At 39.8% G+C, this 26,248-nt stretch overlaps 2 protein-coding genes across 10 annotated transcripts in view; one reads left to right on the top strand and one right to left on the bottom strand.

Moving 5' to 3' along the window:
* The window catches only part of cmss1 (cms1 ribosomal small subunit homolog), a 397,195-nt gene that overhangs the window by 158,303 nt on the left and 212,644 nt on the right, over positions 1-26,248 (bottom strand). For all 9 annotated transcript variants that reach the window (XM_087992620.1, XM_087992624.1, XM_087992623.1 and 6 more), the window contains one exon: positions 6,118-6,192. The gene's annotated coding sequence lies outside the window, so the exon portion shown is untranslated. The remainder of the gene's footprint in view (positions 1-6,117; positions 6,193-26,248) is intronic.
* Positions 1-26,248, top strand: part of filip1l (filamin A interacting protein 1-like) — a 309,751-nt gene that overhangs the window by 93,293 nt on the left and 190,210 nt on the right. Inside the window, exons 2-4 of the mRNA XM_043701146.2 lie at positions 5,560-5,829; positions 8,017-8,190; positions 20,104-20,282. Coding sequence (XP_043557081.2) covers positions 5,566-5,829; positions 8,017-8,190; positions 20,104-20,282 — 617 coding nt within the window. The 5' untranslated portion in view covers positions 5,560-5,565. The remainder of the gene's footprint in view (positions 1-5,559; positions 5,830-8,016; positions 8,191-20,103; positions 20,283-26,248) is intronic.

The raw sequence follows: 26,248 nt of genomic DNA, 5'->3' as shown, positions 1-26,248 counted from the left end.
CCTTCTAATTTAAAAGTTTTTATGTTAATTATATGTCATTCATTCTGGTAAACATACCAGAATTGTTAAACATGGAGACATGGACCCTCCACAAACAATCCTCAAGTCGCTACAATACACATAAATACCTCTGATTTTTGAATTAATTAATAATTTGTGATATCTATTACAAAATTAATTATTGCATTTAATACAGAAAAAAATGACAACAGATTTATGGATTCCATAAGCATACATACTATAGTGGTCAGCTTCTGTGACATCATGTGGATAGGAGTCCAGGCGATTCTCATTATGGTTTGGACAAGGGGTCTGAACAAGTGGCACAGTGCTTCCAGACAGCAAGGTTAAATTGTTTAGTCTGTGTTTTGATTTTCGACAGTTGTAAATTCTTACGCAAATTGAACGCGTTAGCTTTTATTCACAGAATCTACCAAGTAGAAATTTTAAAATTCTTTTTCCCAGAAGTTCAATGTGAATTGTTGAATTAAATCATTAAGCCTGACATGCAACTGTGGTTCTCCATCTTGGAATTGGACTTCAGATCATGAATTTCTCATCAGAAGCTGTCATTCTTCCGATTAATGCTGTCAGGGTGTTTTTGGGGTAGTAGCATTTGCGCTACAAATGCCATACAGTGACCATCTTCAATAAGAGACTATCTAACCACTGTCCCTTGACATTCAATGGCATTAACATCTCCAATTATCAACATCTTGGAGGTTACTATTGACCAGAAACTGAACTGGACTCGCCATATAATTACAGTGGCTACAAGAGCAGTTCGGAATGCAGCAGCAGGTAACTCACGTCTTGACTCCCTAAAGCCTGTTCACCATCTACAAGACATAAGAAGCTTGGCACCCATCCAGGATAAAGCAGCCCAGTTGATTTGCACCACATCCACAAATATCCCCCTCCACCACCATGCTCAGTAGCAACAGTGTGTAATATCAACTATGTGCACTATAGAAATTCACCAGATACCCTTAGACAGCATCTTTCAAACCCAGGACCATTTCCATCTAGAAGGATAAGAACATCAAATACTTGGGAACATCACCACCTGCAAATCCCCTTAAAGCCACTCGCATCTTGACCTGGAAATATATTGCCGTTCCTTCACTGTAGCTGGGTCAAACTCCAAGAATTCCCTCCCTACCTACAGAATACGGACAGCAGCAGTTCAAGAAGACAGCTCACCATCACCTTCTCAAGGGCAACTTGGGGCAAGCAATAAGTGCTGGCCAGCCAGCGATGCCCATTTTCCATGGATGAAATAAGACAAAGTAAGCAAAGCCAGCTAGGATCTGTCCGGTTGGTGGCGTATGAGTTCTGAGTGATTCTCAGACTGAAAAGGTTTCAGAAGCACTCATCTAACTAAAGAATAGGACAGGCTTGAGGGGCTGAATGGTCAATTTCTTAAATCTATATTTTTCTTCTTCCATGTAAGGAAGTGCAAATTTTTACATGGCTAGCTTGGTGTTCAATGTCATTTCACTGACATAATGCTTGACTTAGATTATGAAAATATTAGCACCATCTTCAGAGTTAATTCAATAATTCTTCCCTGTCTATCTTGCATGTTGCTTTATTTATTTTCTCATAAAACATTGTTTCTTTCTAATTTTTCTGACTTCATGACTATTGTTCTTTGATTATAAGCTTGCAGAATATCATATCTTTGATCAGCTGCCTATGGTGGAAGTGAAAATATCCAAAGCAGCAGGTTAGCCATTCTCATCTAACTTTGCAGCAACAAAAGGGAAAATCTGCACACAAAAACTATATCCAGCATTAAACCCAGTGCTGCTGCAATTCCCCACGAACAGTAAAACCACCAGCTAGGCAGCCTGAAATGGAAAACCTCCTACTGTGATTTAGATGCTATGCATTCTATTGAATATGAAGTCATTCCACAAACAGAACAAGTTCAAACTGTAGCTAATTAATGTGTCACATTGTTTATGTCAAGGAAGAGAAATGATCCAGAATGCAAACCACTGTAATTGCAGAGTAATCAAAATGAGGTCAACAGGTCCTAAAAACTGTAAAGTATCAGATTTAGGTTCTGTGTTATATTCAAAAACATTACTTTGGGATTCCACAGTCTTCCTCAGTGAATGCACTGACAAAAATCCCTGTGTGAACATTAGTTTTATAAAGTTTTTGCAAAATTACAAGAATTTACTTAGCTGCCTACTTCTAGATACAGGCTTGCAGATTTAAAAAAAACATTCACCCTCTTCAACTGCTAGAACATTGCTTATCTCTGAGCAGAGTGGTGAAGAATTTACCTAAGATAATTCTATTGTCAAAAGTTGCACCCTTCTTTAAGCTAATTAAAATTTCTTTCCAGTCTACTCCCTATACTGTTTGATTCTGATATTCAAATACTCTGAGGACAGAGGTTCATAACCCATCACAACAGCTGCTGGAATTTAAATTCAGCTCATAAATCTGGAGTGAAATGTTCATCTCAGACATAGTGGTAATGAAAGTACCACTGACTGTCCTAAAAACTCATCTGATTCACCACTGTGAAACACATGTCATTTATTTTAGTGAAGGCCCACTGAATTAATGGCCACTCAGAGCTGACAACCAAACAGAGGCGAATGGACAGCAGCACAATGGGACAGGGCAGGGACTATTGTCAGATGATGTTGCCCTCATGTCATCACTCAATCTAGGTCACAGTTAATTGATGGCAGGAGGAAGGCTGAGGCTCCCCATCCACCAGTCTCCCAGTTAATTAAACACCAAACACCACTGAAGAGGGCACTAATTTTCATTTCCATGCTCAACCATAACTTGGGGACATCTCAGTACAGTAAGAATGTTATGTCAGTTGTCATTATTCAAAGTGCACATATAAGTAGCAGTTGTCTTGATTCTGTGGGGGTCTCAAAATTGCATCATCTGATTGGTAAAGAGTACAGAGCTATAAAGTGCTCATCAGATTAGTTTTGAAACCGACTGTAAAAGGTGAAGAAATATCAGGAATCTTATCCATACACTTCCAGGACAATTTCATTGTGAGTGGCCATTCCACTTTATGGCTTTGAAAAGTGAATGTTTCAAAGCTAGAGGAAACATTAAAGTCAGGTAAATTCTGTTCTCATGATGTGTCCATGTGCACCTACGAGTTGCAAGATAGATACATAATGGTCAGGAACATACAGGCTATGTTTTGTTTTTCTCAGAATACCAAAATTGATCACAGTATTAGTGTGGTCATCTAAGAGAGCAACAAATTCAGAATAGATCTGTGATGTATAAATTCACAAAAGACACAACACAGAAACAAGCAATTTGGTCTAAGCAGTTCATACCTCTATTTACATTTCATGCAAATAACGAATTCACATCATAGTTATCCACTTTTTTTCTCTATCCCTTCAACTGCACTTCCTTGGTTTGCCATATTTAGCATGTTACTTACATAGGTAGGGATAAGTAACAGGAGAAATGCCTTCTAATTGACCAAATTAAAACATTTTAGAAGATGTTGTTGTTCAGTACTTCTGAGTTTGAAACATAATAATTTTCTAATATTCAATGCTTTATATAATAATGTAGTCTCTCTAAATAACCAAAATAAAGTCGTCTCTGTAAATAATCAAATTTTATTCTCAGGCTTTGTTGGAGGAAACAATTGCTAAGTCTTTGAAAGTTTAAAATTCATTTTGATTTAAGAAACTTTTAGGAGTGATGTCAAAGCAATGAACATTCAAAGTTACTTGATCGTTATGGATTGTGTATGTTGTGAAAACAAAGGGAATAATAAGTTGTGAATATAATTTGGTGGCTGTGTTTAAACAAAATATACCATCCAAATGTCTGGAGCACGGGACATTTTGTAAATGTCTCATATTTGGTCTTGGAAAAGATAAATTAAAAAAATGAATGAGATAAGAGTAGAATAAATGATTAGATTAGATTACTTACAGTGTGGAAACAGGCCCTTCGGCCCAACAAGTCCACACCGACCCTCCGAAGAGCAACCAACCCAGACCCATTCCTCTACATTTACCCCTTCAGGACCCAAAATCAATAGGTTTTTTTTTGTTTAAGTGATATGGGACAAAGACACAAGAGCTGACGAGACAGCAATATTCTGAAATTAGATTAGATTACTTACAGTGTGGAAACAGGCCCTTCGGCGCAACAAGTCCACACCGACCCACAGAAGCGCAACCCACCCAGACCCATTCCCCTACATTTACCCCTTCACCTAACACTACAGGTAATTTAGCTTGGCCAATTCACCTAACCTGCACATTTTTGGACTGTGTGAGGAAACCGGAGCACCCGGAGGAAACCTACACAGACACGGGGAGAATGTGCAAACTCCACACAGACAGTTGCCTGAGGCGGGAATTGAACTCGGGTCCCTGGCGCTGTGAGGCAGCAGTGCTAACCACTGTGCCACCCAAATCTAAACTTGAAAGGTCTTACTTATCAATTATGGATGTGAGTTATCATATTCCAATTGAAATAAAGTGTGGATGTATCAAGGAGGTGATGGCTTCGTCGTGATGTCACTGGGTAGTACTCCAGAACCCCAGTCTAATGTTCTGGGGACATAGGTTTAAATCCATCAGGGGCAGAAGGTGAAAAGTGAATTTAAAAAAAAGTCTGGAATTTAAAACTACATCCAATTCTGATGATATAACCATTACTGATGGTCATTCAACCCCATCTGGTTCACTAATGTTCTGTAGGGAGGAAAATCTGCCTTTCTTATCAAGTATGGCCTATATGTGAATCCTATACAGCAATAGGGTTGGATCTTTGGACAAATTAGAATGGGTCTAAACTGCTGGCCTAGCTAGAGATGCTGTCATCCCAATTTGGCCAATTGGCCAACTTGATTTAAATTAGTGGTCATTATTCTAATACTATTTTTGCTTTCCATATGAAATTTTCAAACTCATGGAAATAGTTAATTATTTAAGTTGAGGCTGCTCTATTTACTGGCAATGATAAATTTAGAGTTTAGGGGAAGTAGCAGTAATACCACTGGTCTAGTAATCCAGACCCCAGACTGCAAGCATGAATTCAAATTTCACCATAGCTAGTGGTGAAATTTGAATTAAATAAAAATATATGGAATAAAAAGGTATCCTAATGGCAACCATAAAACCATTGTTGATTATCACAAAAGCCCATCTGATTCTCTCATATCCTTTAGGCATGATTTGGAGGTGCTGGTGTTGGACTGGGGTGTACAGAGTTAAAAATCGCACAACACCAGATTATAGTCCAACAGGTTTATTTAAAAGCACTAGCTTTCGGAGCGTTGCTCCTTCATCAGGTGGTGCAGAATAGGAAAGGAAATCTGTCATTTTCACCCCATCTGGCCTAAACATGACTCCACCTCAACAGCAATGTGACTGACTCTTAACTGCACTCTGGGCAGTTAGGAGTTGGCACTAAATCCTGGCCTATAAGTGACACTCACATCCCATGAAGGAATGAAAAAGTTGTTGCAATTAGTACATGGATGTTTTAAGTAACTTCATTGAAAAAGAAACTTGCTTTAACCTGTTTCAGTTGAAAATGCACTCAAGAAGCAACAGCTTGGAAAGCTCATCCAAAACTAAAAGGTTGCATCAACAAGCAAGGTCACGCCATCGAAATTCTGAAAAGGACGAGTCATACTCAGGAACAATTAAAATGAACAATCAAAGGGAAAGACTCTTTATGGAGGAGACAGGGACTGTTTTGCGAAATCATAAAACAAGGACGTCATCTAAAAAACATGAAGATCTTTCTCGAGATGACCTATTGTTCCTGCTCAGTATACTTGAAGGTGAATTAGAGGTTGGTAATCTTTATTACCTTACATATTTCCAAAGGTTTACTTTGATAATAAATGTCCCAACCTCCAATGATTTGATTGCATTGTGCAAAAAAGACAAGATTAAGGTTGGGTTAAATCATTGATTGAATGAGAATAACTTCACAGTAGGTTTCGATGAAAAGATACGCTACTTCAATTTCGTTCTTGCATGTAACCGTACCCCAAAACATAACAACTTTCTGCAAGATCGCTTTTGTCTAAACAGCTTTATGGTGGTGTCAGTTGGAATGTTGAAAATCAGGTCTTACCGTGTGTTGCCTTCGGCTTTTAAGCTGCTTTTTGTAGAAGGCTTGCCTCCATACGGATGGGACTGATGGTCAATTCTGCAAGGTAGAACACACAATTTAGTTGATAGGTAACAATGTTCCCAGGAAATTTTGTATGGACTGAAATATGAACGGCAGTCTGAAAGGGCAGATGAAATTAAATTGCGTCAAGTTTCATATATAACAACATTAATTAGAAGACTCTGACAAAAACTATTTGCTGTTATTGTTGTCAATAAATTTCAGTTAATTACTTTGCATGGAAAGACATTTCTCTCAATTTCTGAAGGTGTATACTTTCACAAGTAGGATATAATAAAATATTATACACAAGCTCTTTCGTAGGTTGAAAGATTGAAGGCAGCACTTGCATTGTCTTAAATTTTTATGTTACAATTTCCTATTAAGTTTAAGGTTTCAAGAACACTTATAGCAAAATTAGACTTAAAATTTTGCCTTTAACTTATCATTATCAGTAGGTTGCATGTCTCTCCCACCAAAGGTAAACTTGTTTGCATTGGCAATCAGCAAGAAATGTCTACATCAGTGTAATTTAGGACACATCTACAATATTGTGAAAATAAGACTTAAATGAGAAAAAGCCACTTGGATCACCACATCCGTTAATTTCAAATTAACAGATTTGTTACTATCGCTACCAACTACAATTCTTTTTTCAAACAGTTGCAAATCTTATTAGAAGTCATGCTGCAGTTATACAAAACCCTGGTTCGACCTGACTTGGAGTACTGTGAGCAGATTTCGGCACCACACCTTAGGAAGGATTTTAATACCTTGGAGGGAGTACAATGTAGGTTAACAAGAATGATACCTGGACTTCAGGGGTTACATTATGAAGAAAGATTATATATTTAGCTCTGTTTTCTCTAGAATTTAGAAGGTTAAGATGATCTGCTCGAAGTCTGCAAGATAGTAAGAGGAAAAGACAGGGCACATAAAGACAAACGATTTTGCTGGTTCGGGATTCCAGAATTCAGGGGCATAGTCTGAGAATTAGGGCCAGGCCATTCAGAAGAGATGTTAGGAAGCACTTCTACACACAAAGGGTAAGGAAAGGTATTAAGGGATACGGGACAAAGTTATGTGAAGTTAGGCCACATATCAGTGCAATCTCAGTGAATAGTAGAACTGGTTTGAGGAGCTTAATGGCCTAACCTTGTTCAAATTTCCTTTTTCCTAAGTATTGAATGGCATGCAATTAATTACTTTCCATTGTTGCTTAAGCATCAGTTGATTATTTTAGTCTTCCATGTAATGTTGCTCCACTCATTTTCCGATTTCCAATTGCCTGAGTTCGAGTTTTTAAAAAATTACATTTGGTTAATTATTTTCTTCTGAACTTCTATTAACCTCTCCATATGAATACCTCAAATTCTTAATTCTAGTCAGTTTCCTGCAAGGAACAGAACTAAGTTTAAAACAGAAAATCCAAACATCACAGGGCGAATGAGAAAAACAAAAGGAAGGATTATGGAGAATGCAAAGCAAAAAAAAAGACATCAACTGAATAAACGCAACAGTTACAATGGGATATAAGTTGATCTTTAAGTGTTAGAAAAGCAGAAATTCCACCAGTAAGCATGGTACAGGCAGAGTGTTTATTACATCCACATTTGTATCCATCTACCCACTCCACGAATTGAGAAAGCACAATACTGAAGTTATTTGAAATGTTGATAAACCACAACTTTCACCTTATCAGATACAGTAAAAGTGTAATTTTACATGTTAATGGAAGATCATTTATTTGCACACTGGCAATACATGTGAGTGCATGAAATCTTTTCCACGTACAGTATTCCCTATAAATTACCAGTGAAAGAGTATGCCAATGCTTCATGTTGTGTGGATTTGTTTTAGGCCCGAGATGAAGTAATAACTGTACTAAAAGCGGAAAAAATTGACTTGGCACTTCTGGAAGCACAGTATGGCTTTGTTATGCCAAAGAAGGTGCTACAAGCTCTCCAACGGGACACAATCCAAACAAAAACAGACTCACTGCAGGAGGATATCTATGAAAAACCAATGGTCGAGGTATGTGTTATACACAATGTAAGCTCTAAAGTTTTGCGAATGATCTCAAAATAGATTCAAAATTAGAGGTGAAAAAGCCAGTTTGGTAAACTTTAGTAACCTTCAGAAGCAGACAACATTCACGTCCCACATTAGAAGGCCTAACCGACGCGGATCATTCCTAACTTAGACACCATATATTTTGTCATTAAATTATGTTCTTCAGATCTGGAAAGGTAGACCATTTAACCTGAAACTTTGTAATCACATTCTCTTGCCTAAGCAAATAAGTGCAGTACTTGAACAATAGCCAGCACCATAGGTATCATGTCCTCAACATGCCAGATTGCTATTTTTATTGGCAACTCTTAACTATCAATAAATACAGTATAAAATGGAAGTGGAACACTCTATCTACAGGGACCTAAGAAATAACTGACACAACCTGGGTATATGACATCACTGCCAATTGTGCAGCAAAATTAAAACCTACCCTAAACTAGACGTCTGTTGTTAACCATGGTATGCTTGTGGTATATGTAGCAAATGACATTGCTGGAGATAAATTAAGCTTTATCCAGCAGCCTTTGTGGGCCTCTATATTGTGTTTTACATAAGGTCAAAGACGTTTGCAGCACAGAAAAAGACCCCTCGGCTCACTGAATCATGCTGGTCAAAAACAAGAACCTAACTATTCAATCCCATTTTCCACCGCTTGGCCCATAGTCTTGTATGCCTTGGCAATATAACTGCCAATTGTCACAAGAACGAGCGCAAACATCATAATGAATCAACGTGGGTGAAAGTGGAGTCAACTAATGTGGTATGGTTCCTATAGAGAAAAATATACTGCACAGTTTGGTAAACTTTAGTAATGTCCAGAAACAGAGAACATTCATGTCCTATATTGGAAGGCCTAACCTATGTGAATCGTTCCTAACTTAGATACTATATATTTTGTCATTAAGTTCTCCAGATCTGTAATGGAAGAAAATTGTGGAACAGAATCTTTTTAAAAAGAGGTACTACTTTTAATTTGATTTGAAATTTAAGAAACTGTTCTGATATTTGTTTCAATCTTAAATTTTATTTTTTTTTAAAGTCACTGTTCAAAACAAAAGTCGAGTTTAAAGTACTGCGTATATTTAATTATGTTTCATGCTAATTTTAAGGTCATTTTTCTATTCAGGAAGATAGTATTATATTGTCTTTCCAGGCTTAAGATGCAGCTACAGTTCATCCACAATCAACAACATTAACAGGTTCTGGGAGGATATTTCATCAAGTCAAGATAACTTAGATCTAGAATAATTGCTAATTGATTTTTCAGTTTTGAATACCAGAAAACATGACTACACTTTGACGAAATGTAGTACAAATCCACCCTATGGACAATTTGACTACATGTAAGACAAGCAAACAGTAAAAATGCAGTACTCAGAGGGGACTTGATAGGTCAGGGCATTTCTGTAACTACAACGGTGATTTCTGAATGATATGGTGCTTCCTTGGTGCATCATATCACACCAAGGGGTGCAGCACAGTCTGAGATAAGAAAGGGAGCAAGTAGAAATCATGATACACATGATGCATGAGGCATTGAAATCCTTCAGCCTGAACTTCATGAGCTTGAAAAAGAAACATGACCACAAAAGCTAGCAGCCTCAGAACCATTCTTAGTGTCTCATGCTGGTGAATGTGGGAAACGTGGTTCATGCAAATGCTTGGCTGGAAGATCATACAGAATGGGAGGTTTCTGATTCTTGGAGAATTGGTAATCATTATGGGAGAAGGGATATTTTTGCAAGAGGGAAGAGTTACATCTGAACACAGTTGGGACAAATGTTCTTGCTGAGTTGTAAGGAGGAGGTGGGGGTTAAACTCATTTATCTGGGGAACCAGAAGATAATGGAGCTATAGAGATATAAAAATAGCAGTTAAACCAGAAATATCCCAAAACATTACAGGGCCTAAACTAAGAAAAAGAAGTGATGAAAAATATATTAAATTATGTAAACATCAATGTCTAAAATGTAACCAACAAATGTTGGTGAGCTGTGGACACAAATTTCTAAGTAGGACTATGATGTTTTACACTAACGAAAATAATCCAGGATGGGCTCTTAATATGCATTTTTACCAACTATTCAGGAATAATAGAGAAGGAAAAAGTAGGTCATGGCAGTATTGATTAAAAATTGCACTGAAGTTCCAAATACTGCATTTACTAATTGATTCTGGGATTGAATCTATTTTTTATGTTTGTTCATGGGACATGTCTCTGGCTGACAGGACAGCATTTATTGCCCATCTTTAACACCCTTATGATGACCAGAATTGTGTGTGAAATTTCAGTTGAGATTTAACCAGAGGTTTCTAAAGGTTCATTGCAACATCTCTGCTTTTTTATTCAATGCTTCAGTTTACAAAGCCCAGAATCTCACATGCTTCACTAACTAATTTGCAAAGTACTGTATCCTGCCACTTTCAAAGAACTTTGCAAATGAGCCCAGAGGCTCTTTATCCCTGCACCCTATTTAGATCTGTGCCAATAAGTATATATTTCTTCTGCCTTTCTCCATCCCTTTGGTCAAAATGTTTCTGAATATTAAATTCCATGTCTGCTCATTCTATTAGGCTTTCCATGACCTTCCTGGTGTAGTCAATGGCATTGTTTTCACTGGTGTTTCCCTTAAGCTTGAAAACAAACAAGTTCCAGAATTCTCTAACAAACCACGAGCCATTATATTTACCATGCTGGATCACAAAATAAGTCTGTTAGTGATGCACAAATAGAAAACCCAATTTCTAACTCAAAAACTAGAAACCCAAACTCACAACAAATAACATAAAAGTTATATCAATGAACCCCACAATAATAACGAATCACAATATGATAATCACTCTTATCTTGTGCTTTTGAAATGGTGATCATTCTGATGTACCTACTCAGATATTTGGTTCACTTGGATCCACATTTAACCTGAGCACCAGATCTCACAATGCTTCTATCCTATTGGGACTGAAAATATACTAACCAAAAAGGTTTTCCTGATTGCATTTCCAAAATTTTTACCTCTCTTAGCCCTTTATTCTAACATCATCCTAATCAGCATTGGGTATTTAATGGCCCCCAATATCATTAAACTACAGTTCTTGAACATTTCCCACAGTCTTGTTCCTCTACCTCTCCTTCTTTATTTGGGGTCCACAAGTGCAATTATTTCTCAACTCTAACCAAAAAAAAACTATCTGTAAATAGATCAGGTACAAGCTAGATATATTCTATTTGAGGAAAAAGACAAATCCAAACATAACACATCCTGGTTGCCAAAAGAAATAAAAAAGTTAACATAAAATCAAAACAATTAAAAGCGACTTATGAAAAACGTCTTGAGCAAGATTCAGGTAACACGTCGTAAGATTATAGAAAGCAATGGAGGAAACAATTAATATCAGAGGCTACATCAAAATATTAGTAGTCAACGTTAATGTTGAACATTTTTAAAAATTTTTTTTAAGTTGAACTCCTAAATATTTTATAAACATAGTAAGTGTTGCAGTAGTTTTAACAATTTGCAACAGAAGAAAATTGGTATACCAATAACCTAAAAGAGGAATTTTAAAAGAAACAATCATCACAAAGGAAGCAGATGACGTGAAGATGTCATTCAAAGAGGACAGGGACGTCATGGAAACGTTAGAAATTTGCAACGATACAGTACAATACAGGTTAGCATTACTGAAAATTGGTAAATCCCCAATCCAAAAAGAATGCATCCTATGCTTTTGAAAGAAGCAAAAATTGAAATAGCAGAAGTATTGATCATAATATTTCAACTCTCATTGGATACAGCAACACAGCAGGAGGATCAGAAGGGTGCTAGTGTTCGACTATGATTCAAGAAAATGGAGAGCTTTACCTCAGGAAACAGCAAGTCAGTCTGCCTGACATTAATGACATCAAAACCATTATCAAGGGCAACAGAGACTTTCATTTGGAAGGGCAGAGGTTAATCAAGACTTTCCAGAGTCATACTGCTTATGACAGAAAGATAGGTAGGAAAGATAAATGTAACAGTCACATGAAGAGGGTCTAACCAAAGGAACAAGTAATTCAAAACTGTACAAACTAATTGGTGTAGAGAGATAATAACAAGTTGTCAAGGTGACGGTGTGAAAACAGAACTGTAAGGAAGGTTTTACACAGAACAATAAGATGGGGTTACATGCAGCACAACATGAATACCGTTGAGGCTGTTTTTATGGATATGGAACTTGGCTATCAGTTTCAGCGATTCATCCCAGGGAAAAGACCCTGTCTATTTACCCTATCATGCCCCTCATGATTTTATAAATATTTATGAGGTGACCCCTTAGTCTCCAACGCTCAAGGGAAAACAGCCCCAGCCTATTCATCCTCTGCCTATTGCTCAAACCCTCCAGCCCTGGCAACATCCTTGTATATCTTTTCTGAACCCTTTCAAGTTTCACAACATCCTTCTTATAGGAGGGAGACCAGAATTGCTTGCAATATTCCAAAAACGGCCTAACCAATGTCCTGTATAGCCTCAACATGACCTCCCAACTCCTATACTCGATGCTCTGACGAATAAAGGCGAGCATACAAATGCGTCCTTCACTATCCTATCTACCTGTGACTCCACTTTGAAAGGCCACCTTGGAGGACGCTTCCCTGAAGATCGGAGGCTGAATGTCCTTGAACGTTGAAGTGGGGGGGAATCTTCTATTTAACTTGAGATGTCAGTAAAATCAACATTGATTCTTAAAATGCAAAAGAAGTTACGTCTATACTAATGTAAGGAGATATTCTTCAACTTTTCACTATAGTGACTAGTCACAAAAAAGCTCACAGTGCTTTACTGATCATTTCATGCAGTTAACCACGATTTTTCTCACAACTTTGTACATTCATTTCTTGAAAGGCACAATTTCAAATTGATGATGGCAGCCCTGGTTTAGGCTCACCTAAATAATTATTCCTCATGTCTGAACACAAGCAGTTATTGTTGGCAGGCTGCTTGATGAAAGAAGACAGAGCAGCCAGCTCTGCAAAAGTCCCCACATGACAAACATGAACAATTTCTAGCAAAGCCACTGTATGAAAATAAGGACCAGAAAGCTTGGTTCCTCCTTAATTCAACCTCGTAATGTTTAAATATAATCACTGATATTTATCAAAGCAAGAAGATCAACTCTTTGATAACAGAGTTCTTTCTTAGCCAATGGAAGTTATTTATCCAGTCATTTTCTTTACATTTTCCCTATGTTCAAGGATGATAATTTGATTTACTTTGCAAATGGCATTGAGGTCGTCTGGGTTTAAACCCCCATCAATGATTGTTTATTGTAAAGAAAAAAATAAACTAAAAGTAAATAGCTGGCATTTAAAAATCAACATTAACGGTAATTCTCTTAATATCGTTTTTGAATCTCATCTCCAAGTGCGCTTTTTAAATCTCAAAAACCTTGAGGCACTTTGAGGCAGGCTGCAAAATCAGGCTGTAAATTTGTTGTAGAATGAAATGATAAACAATGACTCGGCAGTCATGCACTTTGGAATTTCAGAGTTCATTTATTTAGAAGGATTTACAATTCAGCAAAAATAATTTCTCCACAGCAAAAACTCCTTGTACAGTATGTTGACCTTAACAATCCATGACTGGCTCAGTGGAAGCAAATGGGATGGAATCTGAAAGGGATCTTAACTGACATGAGCTATGATGGGATTTGTAGCAGTATCTGACAAGAAGTTTGGCAAGACCTGTCTCCCATTGGGGCTAGAAAGCATAGGAGAACAGGCTATCTGGCCCATCAAGTCCACTCTACTATTCAATGAAATGGTGGTTGATCCAATAACCCTCAACTCCAATTTCCTGCTTAATCACCGTACCTTTGATTCTCTTAATGATTAGAAGTCAGTATATATTAACCTTGAATACACTTAATGTTCCATCCTCAACAACCTTTTATGATCAAGGATTCCACAGATTCACAACTATCAAAAAGAAATTCTCACTTCTAACTTAAATGTGTGATACTTTACTCTGAGATTGTGACCTCTGAACCAAGACTCTCCCACCAGGATCTCTATCTATCCCTGAACACGCCATCACGAAGGACTCAAAGCCCTCTGCTTCTTTCTTTCCCGCCGTACCGACCAGTACCCTTCCACTGACACCCTCCTTCGACTGACTGAACTGGTCCTCACCCTGAACAACTTCTCTTTCCAATCCTCCCACTTCCTCCAAACGAAAGGAGTAGCCATGGGCACCCGCATGGGCCCCAGCTATGCCTGCCTCTTCATAGGATATGTGGAACAATCCATCTTCCGCAACTACACTAGCCCCACCCCCCACCTTTTCCTCCGCTACATCGATGACTGTATCGGCGCCGCCACATGCTCCCACGAGGAGGTTGAACAGTTCATCCACTTCACCAACACCTTCCACCCCGACCTCAAATTCACCTGGACAGTCTCAGATTCCTCCCTCCCCTTCCTCGACCTTTCTATTTCTATCTCAGGCGACCGAATCAATGCGGACATCTACTACAAACCGACCGACTCCCACAGCTACCTGGACTACACCTCCTCCCATCCTGCTCCCTGTAAAAACGCCATCCTATTCTCCCAATTCCTTCGAATCCGCCGCATCTGCTCCCAGGAGGACCAGTTCCAAAAACGCACAACCCAGATGGCTTCCTTCTTCAAGGACCGCAATTTCCCCCCCAACGTGGTCGACGATGCCCTCCACCGCATCTCTTCCACTTCCCGCTCCTCCAACCGCCACCAGGACAGAACCCCACTGGTCCTCACCTACCACCCCACCAATCTCCATGTTCAGCGCATCATCCGCCGTCATTTCCGCCACCTCCAAACGGACCCCACCACCAAGGATATATTTCCCTGCCCTCCCCAATCAGCATTCCGTAAAGACCACTCCCTCCGTGACTCCCTCGTCAGGTCCACACCCCCCACCAATCCAACCTCCACTCCCGGCACCTTCCCCTGCAACCGCAGGAGGTGCAAGACTTGCGCCCACACCTCCCCCCTCACCTCTCTCCAAGGCCCCAAAGGAAACTTCCATATCCGCCACAGATTCACCTACACCTCCACACACATCATCTATTGCATTCTCTGCACCCGATGTGGCCTCCTCTATATTGGGGAGACAGGCCGGCTACTTGCGGAGTGTTTCAGAGAACACCTCTGGGACACCCGGACCAACCAACCCAACCACCCTGTGGCTCAACATTTCAATTCCCCCTCCCACTCCACCAAGGATATGCAGGTCTTTGGACTCCTCCATCGCCAGACCACAACAAAACGACGGTTGGAGGAAGAGCACCTCATCTTCCGCCTAGGAACCCTCCAACCACAAGGGATGAACTCGGATTTCACCAGTTTCCTCATTTCCCCTCCCCCCACCTTGTCTCAGTCTAATCCATCGAATTCAGCACCGCCTTCCTAACCTGCAATCTTCTTCCCGACCTCTCCGCCCCCACCCCAGTCTGACCTATCACCCTCACCTTGATCTCTTTCCACCTATCACATTTCCGACGCCCCTCCCCCAAGTCCCTCCTCCCTACCTTTTATCTTAGCCTGCTGGACAAACTTTCCTCATTCCTGAAGAAGGGCTTATGCCCGAAACGTCGATTCTCCTGTTCCCTGGATGCTGCCTGACCTGCTGCGCTTTTCCAGCAACACATTTTCAGCTCTCTCTCTATCTACCCTATCTAGCCTTTGAAGAATCTTATATGTATCATTAAGGTTGACTCTGATTCTTAGAAACTCCAATGAATGAAGGCGGAACCTACTCAACCACTCCTCATAAGACAGTCCCTCCATACCTGGGATCAGCATGATAAACTTTCTCTGGACCGCCTCTAATGCAACTATTCTTGTCCTTAGATAAATGGATGAAAAATGTCTCAGTATTCCAGATGTGGTCTGATTTGTGCCCGGTGTACTTTCAGCATGACCTCCCTAATTTTACACTCCATTCCCTTTGAAAGAAAGTCCAAAACATCATTTGCTTTCCCCATTACCTACTGAACTTGGATTCTAACTTTTTGCAATTCATGTGGGCTTGGAGTGCATGGTATTGTGTTTGATTCCAGATCCAAAGGTTGCGAAGGCTCACAGTGCTTGACTAAAGCTGAAACTCTCAGGAATTTGGGGTGGTGCATTGGCTCAGTGGTTAGCACTGCTGCCTCACAGCGCCTAGGAGCCGGGTTTGATTCCAGCCTTGGATTACTGTCTGTGTGAAGTTTGCACATTCCCCCATATCTGCATGGGTTTTCTCCGGGTATTCCAGTTTCCTTCCACAATCCAAAGATGTGTAGGTTAGGTCAATTGGTCATTTGAAAATTGCCTATAGTGTTCAGGGATGTGTAGGTTAGAGGTGTTAGTCAGGGGTAAATGTAGAGTAATAAGGCAGGGAATGAGTCTGGGTGGGTTACTCTTCAGAGAATCTGTTTCCACACTGTAGGGATTCTTTCATTTGAAACTAGAGCCCCAAATCATTCTGTGTTGCAGCTTTCCCCATTCAAACAATATTTAGCTCCTGTATTCATCCTGTCAACGTGTATAACCTGACATTTTCCTTATATTCCATCGGCCGAGTTTTTGCCCACTCAATTAAACTGCCTATATCCCTTTGTGGCCACCTTGTATTATTGTCACTGCTTCCCTTCCCACCTATTTTTGTGTCATCCACCAACTTGGCAATAGTACATTCATGTCCAACATCCATGTCTTCTATATCCATATATATTGCAAATAATTTTGTCTCCAGCACTGATCCCTGTGGCCCTCCAATATTTAAAGGCTGCCCATTTATCCTAACTCTTTGTCTGCTATTAGTTAGCCAATCCTCTACCCATGCTAAATATACTGCTCCCAACACCATGGGACTTCTTGAGTGTCTTTTGAAAATCCAAAAATATTAAATCTACTTGTTCCTCTTTACCAATTCCTTTTATCTTCTCAAAGGTAATATATTTGTCAGGCATGATTGCCTTTCCTGAAACCATGCTGACTTTGCTTGATTTAATTTTGTGGTTCTAAATGTCCTACCATTATATCCATTCAAGTAAGCCATGACAACATAAGACATAGTAGCAAGGGTAGGTCATTCAGCTCATCTAGTCTGTTCTGTTATTAAATGAGGTACTGACTGATTTGATAACCCTCAACACCACTTTCCTGTCTTTTCCTGAAAATCCTTGATTGCCTTTCTAATTAAAACTCTGTCTCAGCCTTGAATATACATAACAACTCAACCTCAACATGTCATGCAGACTTCTGTGGTAAACAATTACTCAGAGATGAAATTCTCCCTGATCTGTCTTAAATGTGGGATGCCTTCTTGTGAAATTATGCTCTCTGGTCCAGTTACTTTCTCTAATACATTTTCATGTGATAGTTAATGCATTTATTTCCTCCCTCTCCCTTCTAGTCCCTTGATTATTAATGTATTGTGGAATGCTTATATTGTCCACTATCTTGAAGACTGATACAAAAGATTTAATCAAGTCATTGCCCAGTTTCCCATTTCTAGTTCCCAGCCTCATTCTTGCTGGGGCCCATTTTCACTGTTGCCTCTCTATTCCTTTTCATTTATTTAAAGGAGATTTTATTGTCCATTTTTGTGTTATTTTTCCTTCATAGTTTATTTCCACCTTTTTTTTGTAGATCTTTTGTTAACTTTTAAAACTTTTCTAATCCTTTAACTCCCCATTAATCGGTGCCACACCATTTCTTTTTCTTTTATTTTTGGTATTGTTATTAACTTCTCTAGTTAATCATCCCTTCCTAGAATCCTCCTTCCACACGGGGATACACCTTTGCTTTGAAACATGAACTTTTCAAAAAGAAATCTGTCATTGTTCATCAACTGTTTTCTCTGCGAAACGGTTCCCTTTGTGCAGGCATTCCCAGCACTATAAGTCAAGGGCAGACTCTGATAAGAGTCCAGAGTCTCGGACACAGTCTGTCAGCAACTCAGGGCGGTCAGAAACAGGATCGTCTCCTCATAAGGGGTGAGGTGTTGAACTTCATGCAGCTCACCACCTAACATAAATCCTTCTACCCTGTTTTGGGCTATTTTCCTCCTGGAATAAGAGAGTGGCAGGTGTTAAAGGAGATGAAAGGGGATGGCACTGTTGTTAGTCGGATGGTGCCCTGACCGACTGAGAAGGCAGCACACAGACCATTCTTGATGAAGGGCTGATGCCCAAAACGTTGATTCTCCTGCTCCTCAGATGCTGCCTGACCTGGTGTGCTTTTCCAATGCCACACTTTTCGACTCTGATCGCCAGCATGTGCAGTCCTCACCTTCTCCTAGCACACAGACCATGCAGGGTTCGCGCTGGTGGGGGTTTTCATGGTTGTCAGTATGTGAGGGAACATGCTGCAGGCATTAGTGAAAGTGAGAGATCATGAGCTCTGATGGGCAGTGGATACAGTAGCAGACAGAAACTGAGTGTGGGGTAGCTGAGAGAAGATGAAGAAAATTATGTTGGTAGAATGGAGAAAGACATTTACCAGCTACAGAGCTGGGCATTGCTCCAGATGACTGAGACTGCGATAACTCAGGTGGCAACCTCAGGCCAGGCTAGCATGATCTGGTGGCCTCCTTAGCTGCTGTTGGGGCAAAAGATGTCTTATATCTGCACCACCCTGTCCACCAGAGCCTCCAGTTCCCTATCCACAATGCAAGGCAGCAAATCCCTCATTTACCAGATCCAGTGCTGGTGTCAGGCTCTATGCAGGGCAACTCCAGACAGACAGTGGGCTGCACAATCTGCTTTTAAGGAAGGCATGAGCAAAACAGATTGCCGTCAATTCCAGGATATCTTGAGAGTGGTGAACGGCCCTGGGAACAAAGCATGGCTCGACAGGAATAGAATTTGAAATGAGGGACAACATAGAGGCAGGTTAAGTTAGTTAATGAAGCAGGTTTGATAAGCTTCAGCAAGAAATTTCAGGAGGCCTCACAGCAAGAATGTCTCCAAAATCCTTGATGCAACTCACACTTAGCCAAATAAATCTCCATTGAGCCAAAAGACACTCAGATGACAAAATAAAATATTTAATTTGCCACTTGACACGAGCCACTAGAAAATCTGCCCCCTGCTTTCCATTACCAAGAACCCATTGTTAATTAACTTCAGCCTCTATATAATCCTAGTTTTCAAAGGACTAATAGCTAGGTCTTCTAATTCCAGTAAGCTCCCACTTCATCATAAGAACATAAGCAATCTTGAGATTGCTCCACCATTTATGAAGATCGTGGCTGAGCTGACTGTGGCTTAAACCCCACTTTCCAGCCTGCTCCTATAAACCTTGACTCCAATGTAGCTAAAAGTTCTGCCTTGCTGAGTCTTGAAAGGGTTTAATGACCCAGCTTCCATTGTTCCCAGGGGTAGGGAATTCCAAATGATCTTCTGAGAGAAGAAATTCCTCCCAATCTATGTTAGAAATGAAAGACCCCTTACTTTAAAACTGTGCCCCCCTACAGCTAGATTCCCCCATGAAGGCAAACATTCTTTGAGTATTTGCTCAGACTAGCCATCTCAGAATCTGATGTGTTTCAGTGTTCACTATGTAGGCGAGTTAGTGGTACACAGGTTCTCGACTGAACTAGGGATGTGAGAGTTTTTTCCCTGAAGTTATTGGTCTTCCAAGTGGCAGTCATAGGTGCTACTGTGAACAAGACACACATGAAATCCTCGAACTACTGGTGACACAGCTGTCTTTATTATTTTCCATTGCATTATGCCCAAGTTATTGAAGAACTGCATAAAGAGTAAAAAAAAAATGTGCCGCAGGGTTTTTATATATACTGGCGAAGTAATAATCCCCAGCTCTAAGATACATAATGGAATGCACTCTTGCTCCATACACAGCTTGACAAGTTGGTTGAAAAACAGAAAGAGACTCACAGACGGATGTTAGAGCAACTTCTACTGGTAGAAAGATCCCACAGGCAGACAGTCGAGGAACTGGAGGATGAGAAAAAGAAGCACGTGGACTACATGGAAAAGAGTGATGAATTTACCAACCTCCTTGAACAAGAACGTGAACGGTATGTTAGAAAACTTATACTTACATCTAGCCAAATGGTGTTAACAAGGTGCTGGAATTTCTGTTGCTCCAGAGTTGAATTTCAGGTCAGCACTCCAAAACTGCTCATGGGGGTACCTTGGAAATGTCTTTATCAAGTAGCCAACTCCAGGAGCCCAATCCAATTTTGAATGAACGCATTGCTCTTGAGGCTGGAGAGTCATTAGGAGACCGTCCAGCACTGAGAGATCAGCAGCTCCGTTGCCAGAGGTGGGAGTTGCCAACATAGGTAGGTGAATAAGATGGAGATATTAAAAACATCACAGGAGCCCATACCTGCCAAGTCGCTATCATGAAGGTGACTCCTCAGTGAATGCCTGAATGCCAAGTGGAAAGTTCGAGTGGGCTTCAATAGACCCTTTAGATTCTTGAATTGGCTTTCTGCCACTTGTTGCCAGATAGGTGCCACCACAGTAAACAGCCTGAAAAATTGCTGGAACTTCAGCATGCCAGCCAGCTAGCCAGCAGTGAAAAATTGCAGGGCCCGTTCACTAAGTGCTGTTCTCCCTTTTGAAAATCAAGCCTTTTGTCTCTGCACGTGCTGGGAAATAATGTTAAACACAGGCCAACTGAACAAAACTTTCAAGATATTTAAAATGACCTTATAGCTATTACTGAATCATACTGGACTTATCCCAGCAGCAAGCACGTTCGGCAACAAAACCAAGAAAAAGATTTTCCAAATGAGATGTTACACATCATCAAAGTACATTTTTAAAAATCCAGTCAATTTGTGTCATGTTGCACTATATTTCTAAATAATTAATATCTGGGACAAAAATAAATAGGAATTTAGAAATTCACAACACCACATACAGATCTTTTTCTGGGTATGATACTTTCACACAGGCATATTTCTATTTCTTAGTTGGTTAACAAGTATTTAAATGGAGATAAGGTAAAGGAATTTAAAGTGAGCAAACCTGCCAATCAGATTGTTTGAACAGGAGATCAAATATATTTATACTGAAAATGGGTTTGTATTAAATATCTCAAAACATGCATATTCTGTGAGATTCTCAAACTGATGTTAAAATTCAGAGCAATGCACGTTATGTAGTCCCTAAAACTAAGCACTGCCAAATGAACCTGAAATAAATATTTTAACATCATAAACTAGCTGAAGGAACAGTGATTACATACCAAAAGATAATTTTAATGCAAGGAGCCTTGCCTCAGTGAATATGCTGTCTGAATTAAATATCCAAGTGTAAAGTTAGACATCCTTGTAGTTAGCTATGAAAGGTGAAGGTTATTTAACTCCAAAGTAAAGTACCATCTGACTTTTACATGTATCTTCAAAATTAAACGCAGAAATGTTTTACATATTGGTTATATGAATGAGCTTCTCAGACTAGGAGTTAAAATTTGATATTATAATAATGTTAAATACAGGTGACCCTTTGACTGGATTTGACAGGAAAGTTTACATAAATGATGCTTATCTATAATTAGTACCATGAGAGTTCCTGGAAAAACAGCTAATGTGCTAATGAAAAGAAGGTTAAATCATTCCTAAATAGAACAGCAACATGACCACTAGTGCATGGAGCGTTAATCATTTGGATTTGAATATCTTTAAAGGCATGAGTCATTGAATGCCAGGTCTTCAAAATAATTCAGTTTAATTGACAATCACATTTTACATCTGGAGCTTTACATTCAGAATACAGAAGTTCAAGATTATATGGTCCACAATGGATTAAAACCTCATGCCTTCTTGCAGACTTTAAAATAGCTATGAGCAGCACAGTGGCTCAATGGTTAGCACTGCAGCCTCACAATGCCAGAGACCCGTGTTCGATTCCACCTTTGGGTGACTGTCAATGTGAAGTTTACACCTTCTCCCCGTGCCTGCATGGGTACCCTTCAGGTGCCTCTTCCCACAGTCCAAAGATGTGCAGTATAGGTGGATCGGCCATTTTAAATTGCCCAGTGGTGCGTAGGCTAGATGGATTAGCCATCAGAAATGCAGGGTTTCAGGGATAGGGTAGGTGGGATGCTCTTCAAAAGGTCTATGTGGACTCAGTGGGATGAAAGGTCTGCTTCCTCTCTGTGATTCTATGATTCTAGCTGGAGAAGGATTCTAGCTGGAGGACAAGCTAGTTTACTGTAAGAGTTCGAATGTTCAGTCCCATCAGAAACCTCTGCAGATCTAACGTACTTCATTAATCAATATCACCATAACAAATACATGATTGTTTCTTTCAATAAGCTTTGTCAAGCCTTGCTATGCTCAAATACATCATTGGCTTTGATACACTATGGAACATTGTGGAGTCAACAGTTCATGTCTAGAAATTTATTCTAACTGCCCAAGAAACCTATTGTCTTCAAGTGATTACCTAGCTAATGTAATAACATAACATTCTGTGTCAAGTATCAGATGTGACAATGATCTCGCCTTCTGCTCAATGTCAGAAATGATCAACCCCTGAAAAACTGGTTGAAATCAGGGCTACGACTCACAGTGAATTATAGTTGGTAAATGATGATGAAAGTTATTATTCAGATTTTAGACATTGGCTTACAAAACCAATTTGCTGAGGTGCCATGAACCTCTTTGAAAGTGTATGAGAGTCACAATTCAGCATGTGGTCAGAAGAAATGTTCATTGCAACTCACCAGCAAAAGCATGAATTGTTACAATATGAATGATGTCATTATCAATGGCAGGTCATCAATATATCATGACAGCACAGTGCAAGACTCTTAGCCCATTGAATCTATGCAGTTTGCTGGTGAACAACCTGATCATCCCAATCTCATCTTTCCCAACCTAACATTCCTGAGAACCATTCAAGAAAATTTCCTCTGTGTTCACTCACAGACCTTCAAATCCTTCTTCAGGTGTGGTAGCCAGAACTCGATATTAGTTATTGTCTTGCCAGAACAATGAGATATTGAATATACAATTAGTGAAATTAGTATAATTTCACGAATTGTATATTCAATATCTCATTGTTGTGCTCTCAGTAGTAGAGGTCAACATTTGGATAGCAGCTCCAATGCTTCAGGTGACTGTAGGTAAATTTGAACAAACGGGTTTGATGAACCAGAATCTGCATCTTGAATTGCTTTGAGCAAAGATTCACATCTGAATGTAGGTTTGCTTGCTGAGCTGGAAGGTTCATTTTCAGATGTTTCATCACCATACTGGGTGACATCATCAGTGAGCCTCCGGATGAAGCACTGGTGGTGTAGACAAGACAGATTACAGATTACATTACAGTGTGGAACAGGCCCTTCGGCCCAACAAGTCCACACCGACCCAACGAAGCGCAACTCACCCATACCCCTACATTTACCCCTTACCTAACACTACGGGCAATTTAGCATGGCCAATTCACCTGACCTGCACATCTTTGTACTGAGAGAGGAAACCGGAGCACCCGGAGGAAACCCACGCAGACACGGGGAGAAGGTGCAAACTCCACACAGTCAGTCGCCTGAGGCGGGAATTGAACCCGGGTCTTTGGTGCTGTGAGGCAGCAGTGCTAACCACTGTGCCACCGTGCCGCCCTTTCTATTTATATGTTTGGGTTGGTGATGTAATTTCCTGTGGTGGCATCATTTCCTATGGTGATGTCATTTTCTGTTCTTTTTCTCAGGGGGTGGTAAATGGGATCCAAGTCAATGTGTTTGTTGATAGAATTCCAGGTGAAATATGCCATGCTTCTAGGAATTCTCGTGTGTGTCTCTGTTTGACTTGTCCGAGGATGGATGTGTTGTCCCAGTCGAAGTGGCGTCCTTTCTCATCCGTACATAAAGATACTAGTGAGAGACGGTCATGTCTTTTTCTTCCTGAAGAAGGGCTCTTGCCCGAAAAGTCGATTCACCTGCTCCTTGGATGCTGCCTGACCTGCTGCGCTTTTCCAGCAACACATTTTCAGCTCTGATCTCCAGCATCTGCAGTCCTCACTTTCCCCTCATGTCTTTTTGTGGCTAGTTGATGTTCATGTATCCTGGTGACTAGTTTTCTACCTGTTGTCCAATGTAGTGTTTGTTACAGTTCTTGCAAACCCACCAACACACTAAAACAGCAGTTAATAAACTTGAAAGACCCTATACAGACAACAAGCAAAACTAATTTCATTTACAAAATACCATGCAAGAACTGTAACAAACAGTAACATTGGACAAACAGGCAGAAAACTAGCCACCAGGATACATGAACATCAACTAGCCACAAAAAGACATGACCCACTCTCACTAGTATCTTTACATATGGATGAGGAAGGACACCACTTCGACTGGGACAACACATCCATCCGAGGGCAAACCAAACAGAGACAAGCAAGAGAATTGCGAGAAGAATGGCATTCCAACCAAACTCTATCAACAGACACATTGACTTCGATCCCATTTACCACCCCCTGAGAAAAAGAACAGGAAATGATGTCACCAACACAAGGAAATCCATACATCTAAATAGAAAGCAGGAAACATCAGCAGTGCTTCATCCAGAGGCTCATTGAAGATGTTAATTAGTACGGTGACGAAACATCTGAAAATGAACCTCCCAGCTCAGTGAGCAAACCTACATCCAGAACCTCAATCTGAGCTACAAATCTTCTCAAAGCTCGCCAAAGATTGACATCTTTCAAATTGAAAAATTTGGCTTAATTATCAATACGTAATTTTCCTCTCTTATTACTGAACTGCACATCATTTTAAAAAGGATTAATAGCACAGAAACAGTGCATTCAGCCCAATGGATAATTCCACATGAGCTTCCTCCCACACTTCTTCATCAAATTCCTTCTAATCCTTTATTCTTCATGTGTTTGCCTAGATTGTCTTCAAATGAAACTATCTTACGCATTTCTGCTAACAGGTTACACATTTATTGATTCTCCGGTAAGGAGGCTTCTCCTGAATCCCTTACAATTCATGACTATCTTATATTTATCGCCCCATGTCGGTCTACTCCCAAAAGTAGAAGCAGCTTCTCTGCATCGAGGTAATCAAACCCTTTCATAATCTGAAAGGTTTCTATCAGGTCATCCCTCTGGAATCCCAGGGGTTCAGTCATTCCTGAGAGATATAACCTTATGTTTCAGGTATCATGTTATTAAATCTGTTGTTGTACCTTCTCCAGTGTCTCCTTATCATGGATAGCAAGCCTATTTATGTTACTCCAAACATGTTTCTATACACACTTAATGCAACATGGTTGCTTTCCTATTCTTTCCCTCTAGAAATGAACCCCTAGTTTTGTTTGCTTTATATTGCCTTTTCAATGACAGTGAAATCTTTCATGATTTGTGTATTTGTACCACACCCTCCACCCAAGATTCTTGTTCTTTTACCACAATTTGTTACTTACTTTGCAGGAAAGTACTCTCCTGACCAAAATGCAGCAACTATTGGTTATTTAGAATGATGTTCATTTGCTAATTACTTATTCTGCAAGTCCTTCTACACTCTTAAATTTGATGCTGTTTGCAAGTTTTGTAATTAGACTTCTAATTCCCAAATCCAAATCATTTATCTATCTGATGGACAACAATGCATTGATCTTTGTGGAAAACCATTTCCCACCTTTGCTAGGCTGAGTACCTTTACTGAGTGATTTGGCAATGGAGCTTCTTTCGGTGAAAATTCGGTGAAACAATTCCATGATGCGGCTCCTTCTAAAAGTACATGGACCATTCATTACAAACTTATGAAGAAGACCAAGAGAGAACAAACGAAATAATAGGCAGAACAGGAAAAGTAAAGTGATTTCAATTAGAGGCACCATCTGGATTGACTCCAAGGTGTCCAAGGATAGTTATTTACTAATTTTCAATAAATAAAACAGCAGCATTTCACAGATATTAGGCAATAACATTCCTGACACAAACATGAATTAGTAGCAAGAATATGTTACTTGACCTCTCAAGGATGCTCCTCCATTCAATAAGATCATGGTTGATCTAATTA

Source organism: Chiloscyllium plagiosum, unplaced genomic scaffold (assembly GCF_037043375.1).
Source record: "Chiloscyllium plagiosum isolate Xiang-an unplaced genomic scaffold, Cpla_swu_hap1 HiC_scaffold_12, whole genome shotgun sequence".
Classification (NCBI taxonomy): domain Eukaryota; kingdom Metazoa; phylum Chordata; class Chondrichthyes; order Orectolobiformes; family Hemiscylliidae; genus Chiloscyllium; species Chiloscyllium plagiosum.
Note: the sequence above shows the minus strand (reverse complement) of the source record. Positions and strands in the feature narration are given on the sequence as shown.